The sequence below is a fragment of the Festucalex cinctus genome, chromosome 21 (assembly GCF_051991245.1).
Source record: "Festucalex cinctus isolate MCC-2025b chromosome 21, RoL_Fcin_1.0, whole genome shotgun sequence".
Classification (NCBI taxonomy): Eukaryota; Metazoa; Chordata; class Actinopteri; order Syngnathiformes; family Syngnathidae; genus Festucalex; species Festucalex cinctus.
This window is the reverse complement of record NC_135431.1, coordinates 12807550-12823707: the sequence shown is the minus strand read 5'-3', so window position 1 is coordinate 12823707 and position 16158 is coordinate 12807550. Positions and strand designations below refer to the sequence as shown.

The 16158-nt window shown below is 26.8% G+C and overlaps 1 protein-coding gene across 1 annotated transcript in view; it reads left to right on the top strand.

The window, feature by feature from the left end:
• klhl29 (kelch like family member 29) overlaps window positions 1–16158 on the top strand; it is a 240283-nt gene that overhangs the window by 221365 nt on the left and 2760 nt on the right. Inside the window, exon 13 of the mRNA XM_077509773.1 lies at window positions 15398–15591. Coding sequence (XP_077365899.1) covers window positions 15398–15591 — 194 coding nt within the window. The remainder of the gene's footprint in view (window positions 1–15397; window positions 15592–16158) is intronic.

Below are 16158 nucleotides of genomic sequence, written 5' to 3'. Positions count from 1 at the left end.
GGTCGTTTTTTTAGAAATTAAAAACGCCTTACTATACATGGTCGTTTTTTTTTAGAAATTAAAAACGCCTTACTATACATGGTCGTTTTTTAAAAATTAAAAACGCCTTACTATACATGGTCGGTTTTTTTTAGAAATTAAAAACGCCTTACTATACATGGTCGTTTTTTTTTAGAAATTAAAAACGCCTTACTATACATGGTCGTTTTTTTTTAGAAATTAAAAACGCCTTACTATACATGGTCGTTTTTTTTTAGAAATTAAAAACGCCTTACTATACATGGTCGTTTTTTAAAAATTAAAAACGCCTTACTATACATGGTCGGTTTTTTTTAGAAATTAAAAACGCCTTACTATACATGGTCGTTTTTTAAAAATTAAAAACGCCTTACTATACATGGTCGTTTTTTAAAAATTAAAAACGCCTTACTATACATGGTCGGTTTTTTTAGAAATTAAAAACGCCTTACTATACATGGTCGTTTTTTTAGAAATTAAAAACGCCCTACTATACATGGTCGTTTTTAAAAAATTAAAAACGCCTTACTATACATGGTCGTTTTTTTAGAAATTAAAAACGCCTTACTATACATGGTCGTTTTTTAAAAATTAAAAACGCCTTACTATACATGGTCGTTTTTTTTAAATTAAAAACGCCTTACTATACATGGTCGTTATTTTTATTTATTTTTAATTAAAAACGCCTTACTATACATGGTCGTTTTTTAAAATTAAAAACGCCTTACTATACATGGTCTTTTTTTTTTTTTTTTTTTTAATTAAAAACGCCTTACTATACATGGTCGTTTTTTAAAAATTAAAAACGCCTTACTATACATGGTCGTTTTTTAAAAATTAAAAACGCCTTACTATACATGGTCGTTTTAAAAAATAAAAAACGCCTTACTATACATGGTCGTTTTTTAATGAAATAAAAAACGCCTTACTATGCATGGTCGTTTTAGTTTTTTTTGTTTTTTAATTAAAAACGCCTTACTATACATGGTCGTTTTTGTTTTTTTTGTTTTTTAATTAAAAAAACGCCTTACTATACATGGTCGTTTTTTGTTTTGTTTTTTAAATTAAGAACGCCTTACTATACATGGTCGTTTATTTTTATTTTTTAGAAATTAAAAACGCCTTACTATACATGGTCGTTTTTTTTTAAATTAAAAACGCCTTACTATACATGGTCGTTTTTTAAAAATTAAAAACGCCTTACTATACATGGTCTTTTTTTTTTTTTTTTTTTTTTTAAACGCCTTACTATACATGGTCGTTTTTTTTTAAATTAAAAACGCCTTACTATACATGGTCGTTTTTTAAAAATTAAAAACGCCTTACTATACATGGTCGTTTTTTTTAAATTAAAAACGCCTTACTATACATGGTCGTTATTTTTATTTATTTTTAATTAAAAACGCCTTACTATACATGGTCGTTTTTTAAAATTAAAAACGCCTTACTATACATGGTCTTTTTTTTTTTTTTTTTTTTATTAAAAACGCCTTACTATACATGGTCGTTTTTTTAAAAATTAAAAACGCCTTACTATACATGGTCGTTTTTTAAAAATTAAAAACGCCTTACCATACATGGTCGTTTTTAAAAAATTAAAAACGCCTTACAATACATGGTCGTTTTTTTTAAATTAAAAATGCCTCACTATACATGGTCGTTTTTTAAAAATTAAAAACGCCTTACTATACATGGTCGTTTTTTAAAAATTAAAAACGCCTTACTATACATGGTCGTTTTTTAAAAATTAAAAACGCCTTACAATACATGGTCGTTTTTTTTAGAAATTAAAAACGCCTTACTATACATGGTCGTTTTTTTTTAGAAATTAAAAACGCCTTACTATACATGGTCGTTTTTTTAGAAATTAAAAATGCCTTACTATACATGGTCGTTTTTTTCAAATTAAAAATGCCTCACTATACATGGTCGTTTTTTAAAAATTAAAAATGCCTCACTATACATGGTCGTTTTTTAAAAATTAAAAACGCCTTACTATACATGGTCGTTTTTTAAAAATTAAAAACGCCTTACTATACATGGTCGTTTTTTTTTAATTAAAAACGCCTTACTATACATGGTCGTTTTTTTTTTTATTAAAAATGCCTTACTATACATGGTCGTTTTAAAAAATAAAAGACGCCTTACTATACATGGTCGTTTTTTTAGAAATTAAAAACGCCTTACTATACATGGGCGTTTTTTTTTTAATTAAAAACGCCTTACTATACATGGTCGTTTTTTAAAAATAAAAAACTCCTTACTGTACATGGTCGTTTTTCTTTTTTAATTAAAAACGCCTTACTATACATGGTCGTTTTTTTTTTAAATTAAAAATGCCTTACTATACATGGTCGTTTTTTAAAAATTAAAAACGCCTTACTATACATGGTTGTTTTTTTTTAATTAAAAACGCCTTACTATACATGGTCGTTTTTTGTTTTGTTTTTTTAATTAAAAACGCCTTACAATACATGGTTGTTTTTTTTTAAATTAAAAACGCCTTACTATACATGGTCGGTTTTTTTTACATTAAAAACGCCTTACTATACATGGTCGTTTTTTAAAAATTAAAAATGCCTTACTGTACATGGTCGTTTTTCTTTTTTAATTAAAAACGCCTTACTATACATGGTCGTTTTTTTAAAATTAAAAACGCCTTACTATACATGGTCGGTTTTTTTTACATTAAAAACGCCTTACTATACATGGTCGTTTTTTAAAAATTAAAAATGCCTTACTGTACATGGTCGTTTTTCTTTTTTAATTAAAAACGCCTTACTATACATGGTCGTTTTTTTTTTATTAAAAATGCCTTACTATACATGGTCGTTTTTTAAAAATTAAAAACGCCTTACTATACATGGTCGTTTTTTAAAAATTAAAAACGCCTTACTATACATGGTCGTTTTTTAAAAATTAAAAATGCCTTACTGTACATGGTCGTTTTTCTTTTTTAATTAAAAACGCCTTACTATGCATGGTCGTTTTTTTTTTATTAAAAATGCCTTACTATACATGGTCGTTTTTAAAAAATTAAAAACGCCTTACTATACATGGTCGGTTTTTTTTTTTTATTAAAAATGCCTTACTATACATGGTCGTTTTTTAAAATTAAAAACGCCTTACTATACATGGTCGTTTTTTTAGAAATTAAAAACGCCTTACTATACATGGTCGTTTTTTAAAAATAAAAAACGCCTTACTGTACATGGTCATTTTTCTTTTTTAATTAAAAACGCCTTACTATACATGGGCGTTTTTTTTTTTAATTAAAAACGCCTTACTATACATGGGCGTTTTTTTTTTTATTAAAAACGCCTTACTATACATGGTCGTTATTTTTATTTTTTTTTTATTAAAAACGCCTTACTATACATGGTCGTTTTTTAAAAATTAAAAACGCCTTACTATACATGGTCGTTTTTTTACAAATTAAAAACGCCTTACTATACATGGTCGTTTTTTTAGAAATTAAAAATGCCTTACTATACATGGTCGTTTTTTTTAAATTAAAAACGCCTTACTATACATGGTCGTTTTTTTAAAATTAAAAATGCCTTACTATACATGGTCGTTTTTTAAAAATTAAAAACGCCTTACTATACATGGTCATTTTTTTTTACATTAAAAACGCCTTACTATACATGGTCGTTTTTTTAGAAATTAAAAATGCCTTACTATACATGGTCGTTTTTTTAGAAATTAAAAATGCCTTACTATACATGGTCGTTTTTTAAAAATTAAAAACGCCTTACTATACATGGTCGTTTTTTAAAAATTAAAAACGCCTTACTATACATGGTCGTTTTTTTAGAAATTAAAAACGCCTTACTATACATGGTCGTTTTTTTTTTTATTAAAAACGCCTTACTATACATGGTCGTTTTTTAAAAATTAAAAACGCTTTACTATACATGGTCGTTTTTTGGGGGGGTTTTTTTAAATTAAAAACGCCTTACTATACATGGTCGTTTTTTTAGAAATTAAAAATGCCTTACTATACATGGTCGTTTTTTTAGAAATTAAAAATGCCTTACTATACATGGTCGTTTTTTAAAAATTAAAAACGCCTTACTATACATGGTCGTTTTTTAAAAATTAAAAACGCCTTACTATACATGGTCGTTTTTTTAGAAATTAAAAATGCCTTACTATACATGGTCGTTTTTTAAAAATTAAAAACGCCTTACTATACATGGTCGTTTTTTAAAAATTAAAAACGCCTTACTATACATGGTCGTTTTTTTTTTTAATTAAAAACGCCTTACTATAAATGGTCGTTTTTTAATGAAATAAAAAACGCCTTACTATACATGGTCGTTTTTTTAGAAATTAAAAATGCCTTACTATACATGGTCGTTTTTTTTTTATTAAAAACGCCTTACTATACATGGTCGTTATTTTTATTTTTTTTTTATTAAAAACGCCTTACTATATACATGGTCATTTTTTAAAAATTAAAAACGCCTTACTATACATGGTCATTTTTTTTACATTAAAAACGCCTTACTATACATGGTCGTTTTTTTTAAATTAAAAACGCCTTACTATACATGGTCGTTTTTTTAAAAAAAAATTAAAAACGCATTACTATGCTTGGTCGTTGTTTTTTTAATTAAAAACGCCTTACTATACATGGTCGTTTTTTAATGAAATAAAAAACGCCTTACTATACATGGTCGTTTTTTTAGAAATTAAAAACGCCTTACTATACATGGTCGTTTTTTAAAAATTAAAAACGCCTTACTATACATGGTCGTTTTTTAAAAATTAAAAACGCCTTACTATACAAGGCCTTTTTTTTTTTAAATTAAAAACGCCTTACTATACATGGTCGTTTTTTTAGAAATTAAAAACGCCTCACTATACATGGTCGTTTTTTTTTAATTAAAAACGCCTTACTATACATGGTCGTTTTTTAAAAATTAAAAACGCCTTACTATACATGGTCGTTTTTTGGGGGGTTTTTTTTAAAATAAAAACGCCTTACTATACATGGTCGTTTTTTTTTTTTTTGTTTTTTAAATTAAAAACGCCTTACTATACATGGTCGTTTTTTTTAAATTAAAAATGCCTTATATACATGGTCGTTTTTTTAAAATTAAAAACGCCTTACTATACATGGTCGTTATTTTTATTTTTTTTTAATTAAAAACGCCTTACTATACATGGTCGTTTTTTTTAAATTAAAAACGCCTTACTATACATGGTCGTTTTTTAAAAATTAAAAACGCCTTACTATACATGGTCATTTTTTTTACATTAAAAACGCCTTACTATACATGGTCATTTTTTTTACATTAAAAACGCCTTACTATACATGGTCGTTTTTTTAAAATTAAAAACGCCTTACTATACATGGTCGGGTTTTTTTTTTTATAAAAAACGCCTTACTATACATGGTCGTTTTTTAATGAAATAAAAAACGCCTTACTATACATGGTCGCTTTTTTTAAATTAAAAATGCCTTACTATACATGGTCGTTTTTTTTAAATTAAAAACGCCTTACTATACATGGTCGTTATTTATTTTTTTTTTTTATTAAAAACGCCTTACTATACATGGTCGTTTTTTAAAAATTAAAAACGCCTTACTATACATGGTCATTTTTTTTACATTAAAAACGCCTTACTATACATGGTCATTTTTTTTACATTAAAAACGCCTTACTATACATGGTCGTTCTTTAATGAAATAAAAAATGCCTTACTATACATGGTCGTTTTTTTAAAATTAAAAATGCCTTACTATACATGGTCGTTTTTTTTTTTATTAAAAACGCCTTACTATACATGGTCGTTATTTTTATTTTTTATTTTAATTAAAAACGCCTTACTATACATGGTCGTTTTTTAAAAAAAATTAAAAACGCATTACTATGCTTGGTCGTTGTTTTTTTAATTAAAAACGCCTTACTATACATGGTCGTTTTTTTTACAAATTAAAAACGCCTTACTATACATGGTCGTTTTTTTTAAATTAAAAACGCCTTACTATACATGGTCGTTTTTTTACAAATTAAAAACGCCTTACTATACATGGTCGTTTTTTTTTTTTTTATTAAAAACGCCTTACTATACATGGTCGTTATTTTTATTTTTTTTTTTTATTAAAAACGCCTTACTATACATGGTCGTTTTTTAATGAAATAAAAAACGCCTTACTATACATGGTCGTTTTTTTTTAATTAAAAACGCCTTACTATACATGGTCGTTATTTTTATTTTTTTTTAATTAAAAACGCCTTACTATACATGGTCGTTTTTTTAAAATTAAAAATGCCTTACTATACATGGTCGTTTTTTTTAGAAATTAAAAACGCCTTACTATACATGGTCGTTTTTTTTAGAAATTAAAAACGCCTTACTATACATGGTCGTTTTTTTTAGAAATTAAAAACGCCTTACTATACATGGTCGTTTTTTTTAGAAATTAAAAACGCCTTACTATACATGGTCGTTATTTTTATTTTTTTTTTATTAAAAACGCCTTACTATACATGGTCGGTTTTTTTTTTATAAAAAACGCCTTACTATACATGGTCGTTTTTTTACAAATTAAAAACGCCTTACTATACATGGTCGTTATTTTTATTTTTTTTTAATTAAAAACGCCTTACTATACATGGTCGTTCTTTAATGAAATAAAAAACGCCTTACTATACATGGTCGTTTTTTTTAGAAATTAAAAACGCCTTACTATACATGCTCGTTTTTTTTAGAAATTAAAAACGCCTTACTATACATGGTCGTTTTTTAAAAATTAAAAACGCCTTACTATACATGGTCATTTTTTTACAAATTAAAAACGCCTTACTATACATGGTCGTTTTTTTTAAATTAAAAATGCCTTACTATACATGGTCGTTTTTTAAAAATTAAAAACGCCTTACTATACATGGTAATTTTTTTTACATTAAAAACGCCTTACTATACATGGTCGTTTTTTAATGAAATAAAAAACGCCTTACTATACATGGTCGTTTTTTTAGAAATTAAAAATGCCTTACTATACATGGTCATTTTTTTAGAAATTAAAAACGCCTTACTATACATGGTCGTTTTTTAAAAATTAAAAACGCCTTACTATACATGGTCGTTTTTTAAAAATTAAAAACGCCTTACTATACAAGGCCTTTTTTTTTTTAAATTAAAAACGCCTTACTATACATGGTCGTTTTTTTAGAAATTAAAAACGCCTCACTATACATGGTCGTTTTTTTTTAATTAAAAACGCCTTACTATACATGGTCGTTTTTTAAAAATTAAAAACGCCTTACTATACATGGTCGTTTTTTGGGGGTTTTTTTTTAAAATAAAAACGCCTTACTATACATGGTCGTTTTTTTTTGTTTTGTTTTTTAAATTAAAAACGCCTTACTATACATGGTCGTTTTTTTTAAATTAAAAATGCCTTACTATACATGGTCGTTTTTTTAAAATTAAAAACGCCTTACTATACATGGTCGTTATTTTTATTTTTTTTTAATTAAAAACGCCTTACTATACATGGTCGTTTTTTTTAAATTAAAAACGCCTTACTATACATGGTCGTTTTTTTAAAATTAAAAACGCCTTACTATACATGGTCATTTTTTTTACATTAAAAACGCCTTACTATACATGGTCGTTTTTTTAAAATTAAAAACGCCTTACTATACATGGTCGGGTTTTTTTTTTTATAAAAAACGCCTTACTATACATGGTCGTTTTTTAATGAAATAAAAAACGCCTTACTATACATGGTCGCTTTTTTTAAATTAAAAATGCCTTACTATACATGGTCGTTTTTTTTAAATTAAAAACGCCTTACTATACATGGTCGTTATTTTTATTTTTTTTTAATTAAAAACGCCTTACTATACATGGTCGTTTTTTAAAAATTAAAAACGCCTTACTATACATGGTCATTTTTTTTACATTAAAAACGCCTTACTATACATGGTCATTTTTTTTACATTAAAAACGCCTTACTATACATGGTCGTTCTTTAATGAAATAAAAAATGCCTTACTATACATGGTCGTTTTTTTAAAATTAAAAATGCCTTACTATACATGGTCGTTTTTTTTTTTATTAAAAACGCCTTACTATACATGGTCGTTATTTTTATTTTTTTTTTTAATTAAAAACGCCTTACTATACATGGTCGTTTTTTAAAAAAAATTAAAAACGCATTACTATGCTTGGTCGTTGTTTTTTTAATTAAAAACGCCTTACTATACATGGTCGTTTTTTTACAAATTAAAAACGCCTTACTATACATGGTCGTTTTTTTTTTTTTTATTAAAAACGCCTTACTATACATGGTCGTTATTTTTATTTATTTTTTTTATTAAAAACGCCTTACTATACATGGTCGTTTTTTAATGAAATAAAAAACGCCTTACTATACATGGTCGTTTTTTTTTAATTAAAAACGCCTTACTATACATGGTCGTTATTTTTATTTTTTTTTAATTAAAAACGCCTTACTATACATGGTCGTTTTTTTAAAATTAAAAATGCCTTACTATACATGGTCGTTTTTTTTAGAAATTAAAAACGCCTTACTATACATGGTCGTTTTTTTTAGAAATTAAAAACGCCTTACTATACATGGTCGTTTTTTTTAGAAATTAAAAACTCCTTACTATACATGGTCGTTTTTTTTAGAAATTAAAAACGCCTTACTATACATGGTCGTTTTTTTTAGAAATTAAAAACGCCTTACTATACATGGTCGGTTTTTTTTTAATAAAAAACGCCTTACTATACATGGTCGTTTTTTTACAAATTAAAAACGCCTTACTATACATGGTCGTTATTTTTATTTTTTTTTTATTAAAAACGCCTTACTATACATGGTCGTTTTTTTTAGAAATTAAAAACGCCTTACTATACATGCTCGTTTTTTTTAGAAATTAAAAACGCCTTACTATACATGGTCGTTTTTTAAAAATTAAAAACGCCTTACTATACATGGTCATTTTTTTACAAATTAAAAACGCCTTACTATACATGGTCGTTTTTTTTAAATTAAAAATGCCTTACTATACATGGTCGTTTTTTTAGAAATTAAAAATGCCTTACTATACATGGTCATTTTTTTAGAAATTAAAAACGCCTTACTATACATGGTCGTTTTTTAAAAATTAAAAACGCCTTACTATACATGGTCGTTTTTTAAAAATTAAAAACGCCTTACTATACAAGGCCTTTTTTTTTTTAAATTAAAAACGCCTTACTATACATGGTCGTTTTTTTAGAAATTAAAAACGCCTCACTATACATGGTCGTTTTTTTTTAATTAAAAACGCCTTACTATACATGGTCGTTTTTTAAAAATTAAAAACGCCTTACTATACATGGTCGTTTTTTGGGGGTTTTTTTTTAAAATAAAAACGCCTTACTATACATGGTCGTTTTTTTTTGTTTTGTTTTTTAAATTAAAAACGCCTTACTATACATGGTCGTTTTTTTTAAATTAAAAATGCCTTACTATACATGGTCGTTTTTTTAAAATTAAAAACGCCTTACTATACATGGTCGTTATTTTTATTTTTTTTTAATTAAAAACGCCTTACTATACATGGTCGTTTTTTTTACATTAAAAACGCCTTACTATACATGGTCGTTTTTTTAAAATTAAAAACGCCTTACTATACATGGTCATTTTTTTTACATTAAAAACGCCTTACTATACATGGTCGTTTTTTTAAAATTAAAAACGCCTTACTATACATGGTCGGGTTTTTTTTTTTTATAAAAAACGCCTTACTATACATGGTCGTTTTTTAATGAAATAAAAAACGCCTTACTATACATGGTCGCTTTTTTTAAATTAAAAATGCCTTACTATACATGGTCGTTTTTTTTAAATTAAAAACGCCTTACTATACATGGTCGTTATTTTTATTTTTTTTTAATTAAAAACGCCTTACTATACATGGTCGTTTTTTAAAAATTAAAAACGCCTTACTATACATGGTCATTTTTTTTACATTAAAAACGCCTTACTATACATGGTCATTTTTTTTACATTAAAAACGCCTTACTATACATGGTCGTTCTTTAATGAAATAAAAAATGCCTTACTATACATGGTCGTTTTTTTAAAATTAAAAATGCCTTACTATACATGGTCGTTTTTTTTTTTTATTAAAAACGCCTTACTATACATGGTCGTTATTTTTTTTTTTTTTTTAATTAAAAACGCCTTACTATACATGGTCGTTTTTTAAAAAAAATTAAAAACGCATTACTATGCTTGGTCGTTGTTTTTTTAATTAAAAACGCCTTACTATACATGGTCGTTTTTTTACAAATTAAAAACGCCTTACTATACATGGTCGTTTTTTTTTTTTTTATTAAAAACGCCTTACTATACATGGTCGTTATTTTTATTTATTTTTTTTATTAAAAACGCCTTACTATACATGGTCGTTTTTTAATGAAATAAAAAACGCCTTACTATACATGGTCGTTTTTTTTTAATTAAAAACGCCTTACTATACATGGTCGTTATTTTTATTTTTTTTTAATTAAAAACGCCTTACTATACATGGTCGTTTTTTTAAAATTAAAAATGCCTTACTATACATGGTCGTTTTTTTTAGAAATTAAAAACGCCTTACTATACATGGTCATTTTTTTTACATTAAAAACGCCTTACTATACATGGTCGTTTTTTTACAAATTAAAAACTCCTTACTATACATGGTCGTTTTTTTTTAGAAATTAAAAACGCCTTACTATACATGGTCGGTTTTTTTTTAATAAAAAACGCCTTACTATACATGGTCGTTTTTTTACAAATTAAAAACGCCTTACTATACATGGTCGTTATTTTTATTTTTTTTTTATTAAAAACGCCTTACTATACATGGTCGTTCTTTAATGAAATAAAAAACGCCTTACTATACATGGTCGTTTTTTTTAGAAATTAAAAACGCCTTACTATACATGCTCGTTTTTTTTAGAAATTAAAAACGCCTTACTATACATGGTCGTTTTTTAAAAATTAAAAACGCCTTACTATACATGGTCATTTTTTTACAAATTAAAAACGCCTTACTATACATGGTCGTTTTTTTTAAATTAAAAATGCCTTACTATACATGGTCGTTTTTTAAAAATTAAAAACGCCTTACTATACATGGTCATTTTTTTTACATTAAAAACGCCTTACTATACATGGTCGTTTTTTAATGAAATAAAAAACGCCTTACTATACATGGTCGTTTTTTTTAGAAATTAAAAACGCCTTACTATACATGGTCGTTTTTTTTAGAAATTAAAAACTCCTTACTATACATGGTCGTTTTTTTTAGAAATTAAAAACGCCTTACTATACATGGTCGTTTTTTTTAAAAAAAAATTAAAAACGCCTTACTATACATGGTCGTTATTTTTATTTTATTTTTTTTATTAAAAACGCCTTACTATACATGGTCGTTATTTTTATTTTTTTTTAATTAAAAACGCCTTACTATACATGGTCGTTTTTTTACATTAAAAACGCCTTACTATACATGGTCGTTTTTTTAGAAATTAAAAACGCCTTACTATACATGGTCGTTTTTTTTAGAAATTAAAAACGCCTTACTATACATGCTCGTTTTTTTTAGAAATTAAAAACGCCTTACTATACATGGTCGGTTTTTTTTTTATAAAAAACTCCTTACTATACATGGTCGTTTTTTTACAAATTAAAAACGCCTTACTATACATGGTCGTTTATTTTAAAAAAAAATAAAAACGCCTTACTATACATGGTCGTTATTTTTATTTTTTATTTTTTATTAAAAACGCCTTACTATACATGGTCGTTTTTTTACAAATTAAAAACGCCTTACTATACATGGTCGTTTTTTTAGAAATTAAAAATGCCTTACTATACATGGTCGTTTTTTTAAAATTAAAAACGCCTTACTATACATGGTCGGTTTTTTTTTAATAAAAAACGCCTTACTATACATGGTCGTTTTAATAAAACAAACAAAACAAAAAAAACGCCTTACTATACATGGTCGTTTTTTTTTTTTTAAATTAAAAACGCCTTACTATACATGGTCGTTATTTTTATTTATTTTTTTTATTAAAAACGCCTTACTATACATGGTCGTTTTTTAATGAAATAAAAAACGCCTTACTATACATGGTCGTTTTTTTAGAAATTAAAAATGCCTTACTATACATGGTCGTTTTTTTTTAAATTAAAAATGCCTTACTATACATGGTCGTTTTTTTTAAATTAAAAACGCCTTACTATACATGGTCGGTTTTTTTTTAATAAAAAACGCCTTACTATAATACATGGTCGTTTTTTTACAAATTAAAAACGCCTTACTATACATGGTCGTTTTTTTAAAAAAAATTAAAAACGCCTTACTATACATGGTCGTTATTTTTATTTATTTTTTTTTATTAAAAACGCCTTACTATACATGGTCGTTATTTTTATTTTTTTTTAATTAAAAACGCCTTACTATACATGGTCGTTTTTTTACATTAAAAACGCCTTACTATACATGGTCGTTTTTTTAGAAATTAAAAACGCCTTACTATACATGGTCGTTTTTTTTAGAAATTAAAAACGCCTTACTATACATGGTCGTTTTTTTTAGAAATTAAAAACGCCTTACTATACATGGTCGTTTTTTTTAAATTAAAAACGCCTTACTATACATGGTCGGTTTTTTTTTTATAAAAAACGCCTTACTATACATGGTCGTTTTTTTACAAATTAAAAACGCCTTACTATACATGGTCGTTTTTTTAGAAATTAAAAACGCCTTACTATACATGGTCGTTTTTTTTAGAAATTAAAAACGCCTTACTATACATGGTCGTTTTTTTTAGAAATTAAAAACGCCTTACTATACATGGTCGTTTTTTTTAGAAATTAAAAACGCCTTACTATACATGGTCGTTTTTTTTAAATTAAAAACGCCTTACTATACATGGTCGGTTTTTTTTTTATAAAAAACGCCTTACTATACATGGTCGTTTTTTTTAAATTAAAAATGCCTTACTATACATGGTCGTTTTTTTTTAATTAAAAACGCCTTACTATACATGGTCGTTTTTAAAAAAAAAAATTAAAAACGCATTACTATACTTGGTCGTTGTTTTTTTAATTAAAAACGCCTTACTATACATGGTCGTTTTAATAAAACAAACAAAACAAAAAAAACTCCTTACTATACATGGTCGTTTTTTTTTAATTAAAAACGCCTTACTATACATGGTCGTTATTTTTATTTTTTTTTTAATTAAAAACGCCTTACTATACATGGTCGTTTTTTTTAAATTAAAAACGCCTTACTATACATGGTCGTTTTAATAAAACAAACAAAACAAAAAAAACTCCTTACTATACATGGTCGTTTTTTTTTTAATTAAAAACGCCTTACTATACATGGTCGTTATTTTTATTTTTTTTTTAATTAAAAACGCCTTACTATACATGGTCGTTGTTTTTTTAATTAAAAACGCCTTACTATACATGGTCGTTTTTTTTAGAAATTAAAAACGCCTTACTATACATGGTCGTTTTTTTTTTTTAAATTAAAAACGCCTTACTATACATGGTCGTTTTTTTAGAAATTAAAAATGCCTTACTATACATGGTCGTTTTTTTTAAATTAAAAATGCCTTACTATACATGGTCGTTTTTTTTTAATTAAAAACGCCTTACTATACATGGTCGTTATTTTTATTTTTTTTTAATTAAAAACGCCTTACTATACATGGTCGTTTTTTTTAGAAATTAAAAACGCCTTACTATACATGGTCGTTTTTTTTTTAATAAAAAACGCCTTACTATACATGGTCGTTTTTAAAAAAAAAATTAAAAACGCCTTACTATACATGGTCGTTATTTTTATTTTATTTTTTTTATTAAAAACGCCTTACTATACATGGTCGTTATTATTATTTTTTTAATTAAAAACGCCTTACTATACATGGTCGTTTTTTTTTTAAATTAAAAACGCCTTACTATACATGGTCGTTTTTTTTAGAAATTAAAAACGCCTTACTATACATGGTCGTTTTTTTTAAATTAAAAACGCCTTACTATACATGGTCGTTTTTTTTAATCAAAAAACGCCTTACTATACATGGTCGGGTTTTTTTTTATAAAAAACGCCTTACTATACATGGTCGTTTTTTTTAGAAATTAAAAACGCCTTACTATACATGGTCGTTTTTTTTTTAATAAAAAACGCCTTACTATACATGGTCGTTTTTTAAAAAAAAATTAAAAACGCCTTACTATACATGGTCGTTATTTTTATTTATTTTTTTTAATTAAAAACGCCTTACTATACATGGTCGTTATTATTTTTTTTTAAATTAAAAACGCCTTACTATACATGGTCGTTTTTTTTAGAAATTAAAAACGCCTTACTATACATGGTCGTTTTTTTTAGAAATTAAAAACGCCTTACTATACATGGTCGTTTTTTTTAAATTAAAAACGCCTTACTATACATGGTCGGGTTTTTTTTTATAAAAAAACGCCTTACTATACATGGTCGTTATTTTTATGTATTTTTTTTTATTAAAAACGCCTTACTATACATGGTCGTTTTTTTACAAATTAAAAATGCCTTACTATACATGGTCGTTTTTTTAGAAATTAAAAACACCTTACTATACATGGTCGTTTTTTTTTAATTAAAAACGCCTTACTATACATGGTCGTTTTAATAAAACAAACAAAACAAAAAAAAACTCCTTACTATACATGGTCGTTTTTTTTAAAATTGAAAACGCCTTACGATACATGATCATTTTAAAAAAATAAAATAAAATACGCCTTACCATACATGGTTGTTTACTCCCTCCCCAAAAAAACACCCTACTATATGCTTTATATAGTCAGGTGTATAGACCCCACTGAGTGGGGTGGAGCAGTGAGTTGAAGCTGGAGTACTGTACTTTCGAAGCGCCACTGCACACATTTGGAGCTGTGTATTTATTTATTTATTTATTGCTCCAAGATGGTGGCCGGCGCGAGGGCTTAATGGCGTGTGTCGGTCGACATATGTTTGCTTTCTGTAATTGCTTTAATTGCCGTCATTGTGCACACTTTTTCATCCTCCCTGGTGGTGCGCGCATTCGCCTAATTACGCCTGTCAGCCCCGCAGCCAAAAGTCGGGGAGCCTACTGTACTGTGTGTGCGTGTGATGCATTACTACTATGATTAAGTAGGTCATATTCCATTTCGAGGCAATGAGCTTCGACCTTAAAGGAAAACGTTGAAATTAAACGTCAAGGTACCACTGCATATGTTTTGTTTTAATAGTCAAAAGTCCAAAGCTGATTCCTGACTAACAATGTAAACAAACAACATGGCCGACGAGTATGCTATCCATGTTGCCTGCAGGTACGACACCATCACCAACCAGTGGGAGACGGTGTCTCCGCTGCCCAGGCCGGTGCACTCGGCGGCGGCCACCGTCTGCGGCGGCAAAGTGTACGTTTTCGGCGGCGTCAATGAGGCGGGACGCTCGGCCGGCGTGCTGCAGTCCTACGTGCCGCAGAACGACGCCTGGAGCTTCATCGAGTCGCCCATGATCGGTGAGTCGTGATTCCGCCAAGGCACTCCTGCTATGAGTTCAGGTCATCTTATTTTAGAATGGTCTCATTATTTTAAATGTTTTTGTATGAATGTTTCAAGTAAAAAAAAAATTAAAAAAAATGATTCAGTAAATAATTAAAATCAAAATACATTAACATATGTATTTTTTTTTTAAAGTAAGAAATTATTTAGTAAATAATTTAATAATTACAATCAAAATATATTAACATACAAACACATTCAACAGTGTTGAAAAGTCTGTTTTAACCTCAAAACTTTTAAGGTGAATTTTGGCAAAAAAAAACAAAAAACCTTGTATTGTTTTTTAAGTAAAAAATTATTCAGAAAATCATTAATTAATATAAAATATATTAACATATAAACATTCAACAGTGTTGAAAATATGTGCTTTACCCTCGGAACTTTTGGGGTGAATTTAGGCACACAAAAAAAAAAAAATTTTATATATGTATATTTTTTAAGTAAGAAATTATTCTGAAAATAATGTAATAATTACAATCAAAATATATTAACATATAAACACATGGGGTGAAATAAAAAAAATA